The sequence below is a fragment of the Hermetia illucens genome, chromosome 3 (genome assembly GCF_905115235.1).
Source record: "Hermetia illucens chromosome 3, iHerIll2.2.curated.20191125, whole genome shotgun sequence".
NCBI classification, from domain to species: domain Eukaryota; kingdom Metazoa; phylum Arthropoda; class Insecta; order Diptera; family Stratiomyidae; genus Hermetia; species Hermetia illucens.
In genome coordinates, this window is record NC_051851.1 from 40,333,604 (window position 1) to 40,347,402 (window position 13,799).

Consider the following 13,799-nt stretch of genomic DNA (forward strand, 5'->3'; position numbering starts at 1 on the left):
ATACTTATCAGAGAAGAAAAAGGACTTCGCATCAACATCAGCAAAGAAACTTTTAGCAAGCATGAACATGGATGTTCCAATTGCGACAAGTTTTGTATATTGTATATTGGATTTTGCTGGAGTTTTCTCCGGTATTTCTGCAAATTTCTGCAAATAATAAAATATACATAGTAGTAAAAAAGGAATGCGTAGGACATGTCGAGAAAAGAATGGAAACGCGGCTTAGAAATGCAAAGAAGAATCACAAAGGCATTGGTGGAAAAGGGGCTGGAAAACTTACTGATAAGGACCTCACTGAATTTTTTGGGCTGGCTATTCGTCGACACGCAAATTCGATAGAAGGAATGAAGCAAGAAATTTGGGCAACTTTCTTCCATAAATGTTCTACAGACGAAAATGCTCAGTATCAAAATTGCCCAGCAGGCGAGGACAGTTGGTGCAAATGGCGCAAAGCGGAAGCTAAAGGAGAACTGGATAGTTTCCACCACGAGAAGGCACCTTTGACTGAAGAAGTTCAAACAGTCATCAAACCAATCTACGAAGATTTGTCACGAGATGATCTCTTGAACATGTTTAGGAGCAGAGACCCATAATAACAATGAGTCGTTAAATGCATTGATCTCGACTTTCGCTCCTAAACACCTTCATTCTGGGGCCAAGGTCGTAGAAATAGCCACTTTTCTGGCTGTAATTATTTTCAATGAAGGATTCAATGGCATTCTCAAAATCCTAGTGACAATGGGATGTCAAGTTGGTGACATATGTCAGGTTTATGGCGACTGCCGTAATGAAGCGCGGATTTGACGGTCCGAACGACGATCGACTGACCTCGCTAAAAGAGCCAGAATTGAAACCAGAGACCAACAATCGGCCTTTCTATGGACCAGGTATAGCAGATTAATGGTGAGCTAAAATTTTTCTATTGATAATCACATTTAAATTTTCAAATGCGTTTTTTCCTCGAAACTGCATCTTGAAAATCGGCTGCCACCATAGCTCAAAATCTATCCAACCAAATTCTTTGAAATTTTCACAGCTTCTTTAGTACATATTTCTACGGTCCGCAAACTAGGATAATTGCAATCGGATGGGTAGTTTTTTTTTTATTCATAAAAAAAGCCGTAAAAAAACACCAAAATCCAAAAAATTAAGTTTAAAGGCCCACCAAAAATTTACCTTTTAATATTTTCTAATTATCCTAGTTTGCGGACCGTGGAATATTATCTACATTAAAACGCCGTTTAGTTTTTTTTCTTCAGATGAACACAGCGCCCTCCAGCGTGCCAGCAGAAAAACACCTTTTCTTGGAGATGGGTGCATAAATTAACACATATTCCGAAAATTAGCTACGATATCAAGCTGAAAGCGAGACCGTTGACAATTTCTCCTATCTAGGGTCGAAAATCACAACCGATAACAACTACGATGATGAAATCCGCGCACGGTTGTTGTCAGCCAACAGAGCCTATTTTAGCTTACAAAGACTGTTCCGCTCGAAACGTTTCACCATAGGGTCAAAGCTCTTACTGTACAAGACTATGATCTTGCCAGTCCTCATGTATTCCTCGGAAACTTGGGTTCTTAGCAAGAAAAATTGCGAACTCTTGGCCGCGTTCGAGAGAAGAATCCTCCGAAGAATTTTTGGCCCCCTACATGAGGATGGACGATTCCGTAGCCTACACAATGACGAAATCTATGAGCGATACCATGACCGTCCGGTTCTGGATAAAATCCGGCTCAATAGGTTACGGTGGGCGGGTCACTTAATCCGTATGGATGAGGATGATCCCGCCCGGAAAGTCTATAAGGGCAATATGTATGGTAGAAAAAGAAGACGAGGCAGACCCTGCCTAAGATGGAGCGATGGAGTGGGTTAGGATGCCAGACAGCTTTTAGGGATATCGAATTGGTGGACCTCGGCGCAAAACCGGGATGTCTGGAGTTCCTTATTAAGGCAGGCGTAGACCGGATACCGGTTGTTGCGCCGTTGATGATGATGATGATGAAGTCGCTTCTCCACTCGACGGAGTTCGTGATAAGTCTCTGCGCGTGCCCGCGTTCTTTGAGAATGCAACATTACTCGGTATGCAGCATTCTTCCATTCCGTTGCTAGCTTACATTCATCGTCAAACCAGCCGTTCCGACTCCTTTTGCGGCTGGGGCCAAGTATGTTTGTGGCCGTATGCATGATAACGTTCTTCAGGTGATTGTGGAGATCATTTGTTGATGCTTCATCTCTAGGTCCTCTGTTGACGGCGGTTATTGCGGCATCCATTTCCCTCTTATAGGTGTCGCGGAGGGTTGTATTGTGGATGGCTTCAGTGTTCACTCTCACCTGATTGTCAGAGGGGATTCTAGGTGGTATTGTTATTCGAGCTCGGAGCACCATGCCAACGAGATAGTGATCCGAGCCTATATTGGCCCCCCTATATGTTCTGACATTCATCAAGGCTGAGAGGTGGCGGCGTTCGATCAACACGTGGTCAATTTGGTTGAAAGTGGTCCCGTCTGGAGAGGTCCACGTATGTTTGTGGACCGCTTTCCACGCAAACCAGGTACTTCCAACAACCATTTCGTGTGACCCTGCTAATTGAATAGTCCGCAGTCCGTTATCATTTGTTTTTTCGGGTAAGCTATGGGAGCCAACGTATCGCCTGAATACTGGCTCCTTCCCTACTTGGCTGTTAAAATCCCCAAGTATGATTTTGATATCATATCTGGGACAGGCTTGGAGGGTTCGTTCTACTGCCTCGTAGAAGGTATCCTTCTCCGACTCTGCAGTCTCCTCTGTAGGGGCGTGAACGTTTATGAGGCTTATATTTCTAAACTTGCCTCGCAATCGCAGAGTGCATAGCCGTTCGCTTATGTTTTCAAAGCCGATAACAGCAGGTTTCATTTCTTGGCTGACTAAGAAACCTACTCCGAGCACATGGTTTACTGGATGATCTCTATAATATATGGTGTAGTGGCTCTTCTCCAGGAAACCGGTCCCTGTCCATCGCATCTCTTGCAACGCTGTTATATCAGCCCTATATTGGGACAGGGTATCGGCTAGCTGCTCATCAGCTTGATCTCTGTACAGGGAGCGCACGTTCCATGAGAAAATGCGCAATTCGTTATTCCGTGTTCGTTGCGGGGTCCGTCGTTTTAAAATCCGTCCTGTCCGAGGCTCCTGTTGTGGCTTCGTAACAAGTTGTTTTCCGTGTAGGGTTGTCAGCGCTACCCAACCCCCAACCTGGAGGACCAGCTGGTACAATTTGTCCCGTTTTTAGGCGCGGGAGACTCGCCTTCATCCTTCTCCGTCTGCAGCTTTTCGTTAAGAAAGAGCTCCCAGCGGTCACCACGTGGAGGTGGAGATAGGGTTTGGTAGTAGAGCTGTTGGTGTTGGTTCAGCAGGCATTTCCCAGGTTTTATGCTCCATCGTGGGTACCAATCCACGTTTCGCCCTGGGACCTATACTACCCTTTGACCACTCTTCTTGTTCTTATCGATGTGAAACCTGGTTGTCATTTTATCTCTTGGTATCAGTAATTCGAGATGCCGCTTAGAAAGAATATCAATTTTTCTTATATTTGGGTAGCCCTCCTTGCCAGTATCTGCATGTGCAGATGGAGAGGAGTCACTGCTAGGAGGACTTCTAGCGATGCCGTTGGACAGGTCCTTATTGCCTTACTAATTCACATGCAAGCCAGGCTTTGAAGTTTGTATAACTCCCTGGCAGTTGTGCTGATTTCAGTGGTTTCTGCCCAGCTTAACGCCATATAGGTAATCATTTGCGTTACTATTGTAGTGTATATCTAGTGCGGCATGTTCGGGGTGCATCCCCATTTTTTCCCTGCTATGGACCTTCAAATCACCCGTTGTGGCTTCTCGATGTATGCTTGCAACATATGTCTTCCAGAGTAAATGCTAGGGCGTCCACCTCAGTCGACGCGGCAGGACGGGCCCCGATCCTGTCGAGAAATGGGCAAGGGTTCTTGATGCATGGACGGCGTCAGGACGTAAGCAAGTTAGTCCGCACACAACGAACAAAACAAATATGTGTCTGCACGCTAAATGTTGGTACCCTAACTGGAAAGACCGAGGAACTCGCAAGAGCCCTTCGGAAAAGGTGCATTGACATCTGCGCTCTGCAAGAAACCCGATGGTCTGGTTCCAAAAGCTGCGACATTGAACGCGAACGCGGTAAAAATGGCTACAAACTTCTCTATTTCGGTAACCCACACACTCAATATGGTGTTGGCATTGCCATCTCAGAGGGTTTCCGTGATGCCATTAAAGAAGTCGAACGATTTGATGATCGGCTGATGAAGCTCACCATTATATCAGCTGATCGCACTATTCACTTCTTCACCGCGTATGCACCACAGACAGGCCGACCTGATGCCGAGAAAGATGCCTTCTGGCAACTTCTCGATGAAAAGACTTGTCACGTGCCTGCTGACGATTACATAATCATTGCCGGCGACCTTAATGGTCATGTGGGTGAAAAGGCAGACGGTAACAGGTGCCATGGGGGAAGGGGGTTCGGAGCGCGCAACGAAGGTGGCGAGCGTATAATCGATTTTGCGGACACCCATGACCTTGTACTTATGAATACATGTTTCATCAAACGATTGTCTCATCTTCCCACATTTTATAGTGGGAACAATAAAACGCAAATCGACTATATTCTCATAAGACGTCAACATTTTGCCACTGTCACTGATTGCAAAGTCGTTCCCTATGAGACCATCGCACCTCAACATCGGCCGTTGATTGCTGTCCTGCGAATTAAGCCACCGATAAAACGGCGTGAGGAATGCACTGGCCCGCCGCGCATTAAATGGTGGCGATTTGGTGAGAAGAACGAAGAAACGGTCTCACTCATACTATTGCCAACCATTACGAATGTGGAAGAATCATGGAACCAAATGAAAGACACGATCCACAAAGCGGCCTCTGCAACCCTCGGGGTCACCAAGCCGGGTAAGTGGTACATCAACCGAGATACTTGGCTTTGGAATGATGATGTTGAAATGAAGGTCCGTGAGAAGAAACGCCTCTACCACAAATTTCTCGACGATAAAACGCCTGCTAATTGGCAAATTTATAAGAATGCCAACCGGGAAGCAAAGAAAGCGGTCGCTGTCACCCGAGCGAACCATTTCAAAAATCTTTACGATAAACTGGACACTCGGGATGGCGAGAGAGATCTGTACCGACTTGCTAAAAGCCGTGATGAACGCACACAGGATATCGAACAATTCTGTTGTGTTAATGACAAGAACGGTACTTTGCTTACTGATCGTCGAGCCGCGACGGATAGATGGCGAGAATACTTCGAGCAGATTTCAACTGAAGAATTTGCTCATCCTCCACTTCCACAATCATTGCCGACATTTGGAGCAGTTCCACCAGTCAGCGCAACTGAAGTCGAGGAGGCAATAAAACAAATGAAATCGGGGAAAGCTACAGGACCTGACGACATCCCATCAGAGCTCTGGAAAGCAAAGAGCTGGGACCCAACACCGTGGCTGAGTGAATTCTTTAACCGGGTTATTCAGGAAGGAAGAACACCATCTGACTGGCAAGAAAGTACCACTGTTCCAATATGGAAAAAGAAAGGTAGCCCAGCAGAATGTTCAAATTACCGTCCGATCCGGTTACTTTCCCATACCATGAAGATTTTTGAATGCATTCTTGACAACCGTATTCGCGAAATCGTTGAAATAACCGTGAATCAAGCCGGATTTGTCAAGAACTGCGGAACTACTGACGCAATACACGCTGCGCGGTTACTCATGGAGAAACACCGTGAGAAGCATCGCCCTCTTTACATTGCCTTTCTGGATCTAGAGAAAGCGTTTGACCGTGTACCACACGAACTCATCTGGTATGCTTTACGATAACACTTCGTGCCAGAAGAACTCGTGCGCTGGGTTCAATTGCTCTACCACGATCCGAAAAGTAAAGTTCGAAGTATGGCGGGTGTATCAAAACCGCTTCGTGTCTCTGTTGGAGTTCATCAAGGAAGTGCCCTCTCACCACTCCTCTTTGTCCTTGTTATGGACACCGTCACACGGGATATCCAACGTCCAGCGCCCTATACACTGCTTTATGCAGATGATGTTTTCCTAGCATCTGATAGCAAAAATGATCTCGAGCAACTTGTTCAAAAATGGAATGATCGCCTCATGCAACACGGTCTCAGATTGAATTTAAACAAAACTGAATTTTTGACGACCGATCCCCATGAAACAGGCACAATCACTGTCAGCGGCAGTGATCTGCCCAGATCTGAGCGATTTAAATACCTCGGGTCAACGCTATCAGCCAATGGAGAGCTGCGTTATGAAATTGCTTCACGCATTAACGCAACCTGGATGAAATGGCGTTCCACAACGGGTGTCCTTTGTGATCGACGTATCAACGAACGTCTCAAATCTAAAATTTACCGCAATGTTGTCCGTCCAGTCGCTCTCTATGGTTCTGAGTGTTGGCCGACCATAAAAGACAATGAACGGCGTCTCGCGGTAATGGAGACGAAGATGCTACGTTGGACTAGTGGCGTCACACGCTTAGATCACATCCGAAATGAGGATATCCGCAATCGTTATGGGGTTGCACCGATCGTGGAATAGTTGCGAGAGAGGCGTCTTCGATGGTATGGTCACGCAATTCGTGCAAACGAGAATTCACTTGCCAAGATTGGTCTGAACATCGAAGTCGATGGTAAACGACCAAAAGGCAGACCTAAGCAACGGTGGCTTGATACGCTGGATGGGGATTTGAAAGCCTCGAGATTGCACCCAGATCAGGCATTCGATAGAGCCAAATGGCGAAGCCGATCACGACGAGCCGACCCCGCTTGTGAACGGGACAAAGGCTGAAGAAAAAGAAGAAGAGTAATTTTTGGCTTAGTGTGATTCCCAAATATTGAACCTCTGTTACTCGTTTCATCTCCATGCCATGTAATCTAATCATCATCATCAACGACGCAACAACCGGTATCCGGTCTAGGCTAATCTAATGGCTAACGGTTTTAAGTACGAATGATGTCAGGCAGATTTAGGGTGAAAATGATCTTTTTTGCCCGCTTGTCTTGCCCATCTCCATGCACTTAATATATATTCCAAGGCTATTCTGCCCCTTGGTGATCAAAGGGTAGTATAGGTCCCAGGGCGAAACGTGGATTGGTATCCACGATGGAGCATAAAAGCCGGAAAACGCTACCAACAGCTCTACTACCAAACCCTATCTCCACCTCCACGTGGTGACCGCTGGGAGCTATTTCTTAACGAAAAGCTGCAAACGGAGAAGGGTGAAGTCGAGTCTCTCACGCCTAAAAATGGGACAAATTGTACCAAGTGGTCCTCCAAATTGGGGGTTGCGTAAGACTGACAACCCTAGACGGAAAACCGAAGTTACGAAAATACAACAGGAGCCTCGGACTGGATTGATCCCAAAACGATCAACCTGGCAACGAAAACGGAATAACCATTTGCGCATTTCCTTATGGAGCGTGCGCTCCCTGTACAGAGATGGAGCTACCAAGCAGCTAGCCGATACCTTGCCCCACTATAGGGCTGATGTAACAGCGTTGCAAGAGATGTGTTGGACAGGGACCGGTTTCCTGGGGAAGAGTCGCTACACCATATATTATAACGGCCATCCAGTAAACCATGTGCTCGAAGTAGGTTTCTTAGTCAACCAAAAAATGAAACCTGCTGTTATTGGCTTTGAAAACATAAGCGAATGGCCATGCGCTCTGGACTTGCGAGGCAAATTTAGAAATTTAAGCCTCATTAACGTTCACGCCCCTACAGAGGAAACTGCCGAGTCGGAGAAGGATACCTTCTACGAGGCAGTAGAACGAACCCTCCAAGCCTGTCCCAGATATGATATCAAATCAATTTATACAATATAGACTCGGATCACTAACTCGTTGGCATGGTGTTCCAAACTCGAATAACAACACCACACAGAATCCCCTCTGATAATCACGTGAGAGTTAACACTGAAGCCATCCACAACACAGCCCTCCGCAACACCTAAAAGGGGGAAATGGATGCCACAATAACCGCAGTCAACAGAGGTCCTGGAGATGAAGCATCAACAAATGATCTTCACAATCAACTGAAGAACGTTATCATAAATACGGCCAGAAACATGCTTGGACCCAGTCGCAAAAAGAGTCGGAACGGCTGGTTTGACGATGAATGTAAACTAGGAACCGAACGGAAGAATGCCGCATACCGAGTAATATTGCATTCTCAAAGGACGCGGACTTGTCACGTACTCCGTCGAGTGGAGAAGCGACTTCACAGACGGAAAAAGGAAGAATGGGAGAACCAAGAAGTCTGTGAACTCGTGTGTCACCAACATGTGGGCAGGATGAAACGTTGCACACCTCGATGCTGATCCTGCCGAAACAAAAAGGGAAATCTGATTTCCGACAAAATGGGCATATTGGAGCGGTGGGTTGAGTATTTTGATGAACTACTGAACAAGCAGAACATCAGCGTGTTGGTGGTCCCGCCAACTGAAGACGACGAACAAATACTGATACCACCAAGCGTAGAAGAAACAGTCCGTGCAACCCATCGACTTAAAAATTATAAGTTGCCAGGAGCCGATGGAATTACAGCTGAATTGGTTAAATCTGAAGGCGAACAATTACACCAAGCAGTTTATCAACTTGTGGTCAAGATGTGGGACAGCGAATCAATGCCTGACGATTGGCAATGAGGCATCATCTGTCTCATACATAAAAAGGGGGGTATCAGTGCAGCAATTATAGAGGTTTCACGTTACTGAGAACCATCTATAAGATATTCTCCGCTATCTTCCTAGGCCGGATAGCTCCAAATGCCCAGAACATCATTGGCCCATACCAAAGAGGCTTCACTCCATTCAAATCAGCAACAGATCAGATTTTCTCTGTGCGGCAAGCGATGGAAAAACTGTTGGAATATGGACATCAGTTGCACCATCTTTTCATCGACTTAAAAGCCGCCTATGATAGCATAGCTAGGGTAAAACCGTACAGGGCCAAGAGAGAATTCGGTATCCTAACGAAATTGATAAAACTGACTAGGCTGACCCTGACCAATGTGTGAGGCCAGATAAAAGCAGCAGGATCACTTTCAAGACCATTCGACATTACCAACGGTCTAATATAAGTGGATGCTCTGTCGTGGGTCCTCTTTAACCTGCCCTGGAGAAAGTGATCCGTGATGCTGAGGTAAATGCGAGGGGTGCGATCCTCTTTTAGTCCACCCAACTACTGGCCTATGCTGACAATGTCGACATCATGGGAAGAACGACCCGAGGCGTTCAAGCTGCATTCATCCAAATCGAACAGGCGGCATTTAGCGCGAGATCTTGGGCTACGCATCAATGAAGGCAAGACAAAATATATGATGGCAACGTCAGTACCAAAAACAAAACAATCAACACCATCAAACCGCAGTGGTCAAAATGGAGGAATAAAGATAGGAGACTTGAACTTTGTGACCGTTGATAATTTCAACTATTTAGGGTCGAAAATCACAACCGATAACAGCAGCAGTAATTGAAAAGTTCCCAGTGCCATCTTACTCTAATTTCCTAGTACACTTCTTTCGAAAGTTTCCAATGCTCCTTTTTTCCCCTTCTATCTGAAACCATTTCTCCTTCTGTCCGTTGATATCGACGTAGGAACAGGGGACAAGTATGAGTGTCAAAAAGGAAAATGAAGCCCAATGGCAAAGCTGATGAGGTACATGAAACGAAAAAGTAGAAACGAAAGTAATATATCATTTTTTAACCTTTAAATGATTATTTAGACTTAGTAACTAGAAACATGTCCTCTCTTCGGAAAGCACCTTAACGTGGTGAGTTAACTTATAAGAGTTCACTACTACACTGAGAGTGTCCAAAACATGAATGTTGACTCTGCAAATAGGATGAAGTGAAAAACTTCGAATCCAGCCGCGACTGTCAACAATCAAGTTGTGACCGGGGGCGGATTTTGGAAGCCTCATCAAACTTACATTCTCCCACGGAGCAATCTGACACGTGTGTTGCTGCCCCAACAGATTTGGCAATGTCCAGAGAAATAGAATGCAGAAAAAAACGGAAACTTCAACAGAATTTACGGACAAACTGCTTTTGGCAGCGTTTATGATTGGATTCTGGGATTTTGGAATATGCCTAGGTTTTTCGATGACGGACCGTTCAGGCGTAACGGATAGAAATCTAGTGTATGGCAAGCTGCCTGTTTGTGTATTGAGTATTCGTTTCAATAAAGCACCTCAGCACCTAGCCATATCTACTGTGTCCAAATCGTCCGTTACCGACGCGAACCTCTCGAAGGAGTCGCTACAGATTGTGGCGAAACATGGTCCTGGTATTCGTGGGGGGGGGGGGGGGGGGCGTTACGGGAGCCTGATGCTCTCATGCTGGTTATCCCAACCGGAATTTGATAATACCTAATTACCAGGTGTGGTAATAGTTTGCTCACTGAGTGACCTGCAATTCCACAAAATTCCTGCATTTGCCTCGCCGACCCGCTGAGACTCGCGGTGACTTATAGTCATTCAGACTTAAGCTACCCATCCCTCCTCCTTTTACAACCGGGCTTGGAACCGATTACGGAGATATTTTCCTAATTATTTTCCTAGGTTGTTTAGTTTATTATTTTTCTTTTTTTAGTCTTTTGTTTAGTATTTCCATTTCCTTTTGGTTATTAAAATATAAAATGAAATTACTGAAACATATATGATTGCCTTTATGGGGTATACCGCGTCAACCACTTCTACGCGTCATCGTTCGCACGACTTCCCGAGACGCTCGCACTCCTCTTATACGGTTATGCAACAAGTGCCCTTAGGGCGACCCACTCGTGGGCCATCTTTGGAAAGTGTTGGGTTGTTAAGCCCCAACTGATAGGGCGTTACTTATGAAAGGAGGTTCGAATCCTTCTTAAAAGATATTGTTGACGAATACTAGGAGAATTTCAACGTGGAAAGTCAACGGTTGATAAGTATTCTCAGTAAAGCAGATACTGGACAAGTGACTGCGAATACAACGTTTATGTCCATCAAATTTTTGTTAACTTCAAACAGTGTCGAGCGCTCGGTAGAGTACAAATTTTTTTCCAATTTTGAAGTTCCAGCGAAACTGATTAGACTTTTTAGATGGCAATGAGTCAGTCAAATAATGATAGATAACCAGCTAACAAGCTGCTTTGGCGCAGAAAATATTATTTACCATCACTGGAATTCATAATCCGAAAAATATGAGTGGATCTAAATAAAATGCTACCTTATAAAGCACCCCAAAAATTGGCCTAGGCATATGATATGAATGATGATATACCAAAATCACGACAAAACCAGAAGAAGGACGCCAATCAGGCAAAACGCGTATCTAAACTATATCATCCTCGAGTATGTTGATTGTTTTATGTGTTGAGGTACAATTCTCATAAAAAGCATCAACGAAACCAGGTTGGAGAGTTAGTATACGACGAACCAAAAGCAGATGGGTATTAAAATTCAAAAAGATGCAACTGGGAGGCCAGGTAGAGCATATGGAGATCAGCAGGAGTCACAGTCGCCTACTGAAAGTCAAGGTTGAAGGAAAACGACCACCAGTAAAACCCTGAAACAGATGGGATGGGTTAGCGGACAAAACGCTTCTCGGTTTTCAGAATTGAAGGATACGGTCACTGGACCGAGGAGAATGGAGACGAAGACTTTGGGAGGTCAAAGGCCGACATCAGACTGTAGCGCCATTGAAGAATAAAAATTCTTGGATCAAGATGATGCGGGTCGGTAATGATGATTCAGTCACATTTAGAGAATGGATGAATTTAAAAAGCGGCAGACAGGTTCAAAGTTGAGTAACAAATGTCCTAACTGGCGAGTTCATCCAGAATCACGGATACCTCACCAAGAGTTGCATGCTCGTGATGTTTCAAATTAGACAGACAATGTTATCTTTTTCTGTATCCTATTTAAAAAATCGAAAGAATTGCAACTATTTACGCTCATATCTGCAAATTCCATTAGCTCCACAATAGCTTCTGAACAATCACGGATAGTACGAATGCAAATAGATTCAATTTTATAGACTTCTCTGTTGAACGATTCGACCTTATTTTCAGCCTTCTAGGAGCTATCAGTTCCATGTTTCCTTTTGAAAAATTTATGATGAAGTGATGAAGACATCCGCAATTAAAGATCTTCATAGAGAAACTAGATTACTTTGAGTGATGCCGAATTATTCTGGGGAAATGGAGTATCTGACGATTGTGTCCAATCTGAACTCGCTTAGGAGCGTCAGAGTCAGATGGATCGTGCAGATTAAAACATTGTTTGAACTCACTCCTGCTAAGTTTGAATTAGTCAATAGACCAGTCAAAGTTACAACGGAGCTTCGATGCCTGCGGAGTCATTGAGGTTGACCAGTGATGGTAGCAAGCCTAGTATTTTATAACCGCAGTGTTTAATTATAATGATGAGATGAATACCTAGAACTTTCAAGCAGCGCTTATTAATATCCACGTGAGAAGCCCAAATCACATTCTAAAGCAACACCCGCATTAACACGCACAGTATATAATGAACCAGTGTACCAGATAAGTCAATATTTGCATGGATTTAACTTAGTTTGATTATATGTAAACACTTTCACCGGAGACACGATATAAATTTTGGCCTTGTATGGAGACAAATTTGAAGTGCTGCAGATAATTCCACGAATTTCCGGAGTTGTTTAAACAACCGCAATACACGGAGATAAAATGGTTCAAATGAAATTGCGAAAGTGCTAACAATGAGATACAATTCTTCAATAGATATAAAGGAAATACAAATTAAGTCGAATAAATAGACTACTCTGAGAAAACCACTATGTTTAGATAAGTTTATGAATATATAGTTATCAATACCAAAACACTTATTATCCACTCCGCAGGGTTGCAACTCAACACCTTCCGTATTTCGTGAAGGATCCATTTCACAAATAACTTTTTCACTGTTTCCTCCTTTATCACCTTTATCCCTGCTCGATGGCATCTCGTAATTTTGACTGGAGAGTATCTCCTAACTGATATCTTTTTTAAAGGAATTATTTCCAAAGCTTCTAAAGCTCTTCATATTCGGGGAAACACTTTTAGTAACGATACTTCACACTTTTTTTTTTCCTCTGCAAAAAAAGATACCACTTCTAGCAATTCACGCCTAACAATAGCAATTGTGAACATAACTATTGGCGTCCACCAGTTCGATAAACTGATAGACTCTGAGGCAGGTACATTACAAGCTATTAGAAGCTAGTACGCAATTAAGCTTTCCACTTACTGATGTTAATAGACGGACAGATGTTCTAAACGGTTGAATTTCTGCACAATATCCAGAAAAATTGTCACCGGCCTAAAATGAATTCATTTAAAATCTGCCAGCACTTGGACACGATTATTGGAATGGTCTTAGCCGACTGTGATTCAAATTAGCAGCGCCTGATAAGATTCCTCCTTATTTAAACTGGATGATAGTTTTTATGATTGTTAAATGCGGATAAGCAGTTTTATAATTGTTCAAATTTATTCGTGATAAACAGCATCTTAAACTTTCAGCAACACCCTAAAACAGAGGTACCCAACTTTTTGAATTAAAATGAGATTGGGGTAGTTGGACTGATAATGTGATATAACAAGCATTCGCCATTTATTGATCCTTAGCATATATCAAAGCAAGATGAATCCGAGTGTAATTACGTGGTATTTTTCCAGCGATTAAATTATTTCAAACAGGAACCCTTCCTAAAAG

The 13,799-nt window shown here is 44.0% G+C and overlaps 1 protein-coding gene across 2 annotated transcripts in view; it reads right to left on the minus strand.

Annotated features, from left to right (window-relative positions):
- The window catches only part of LOC119652480 (sodium-independent sulfate anion transporter-like), a 29,261-nt gene extending 15,793 nt beyond the window's left edge, over positions 1–13,468 (minus strand). Inside the window, exon 1 of one of the 2 annotated variants that reach the window (XM_038056654.1) lies at positions 13,332–13,468. In XM_038056654.1, the coding sequence (XP_037912582.1) occupies position 13,332 (1 nt within the window). In that variant the 5' untranslated portion in view covers positions 13,333–13,468. Of the gene's footprint in view, positions 1–12,919; positions 13,258–13,331 lie in introns of those variants that run through there. The other variant, XM_038056653.1, reaches the window with a different exon arrangement.
- Positions 13,469–13,799: the final 331 nt, after the last annotated feature.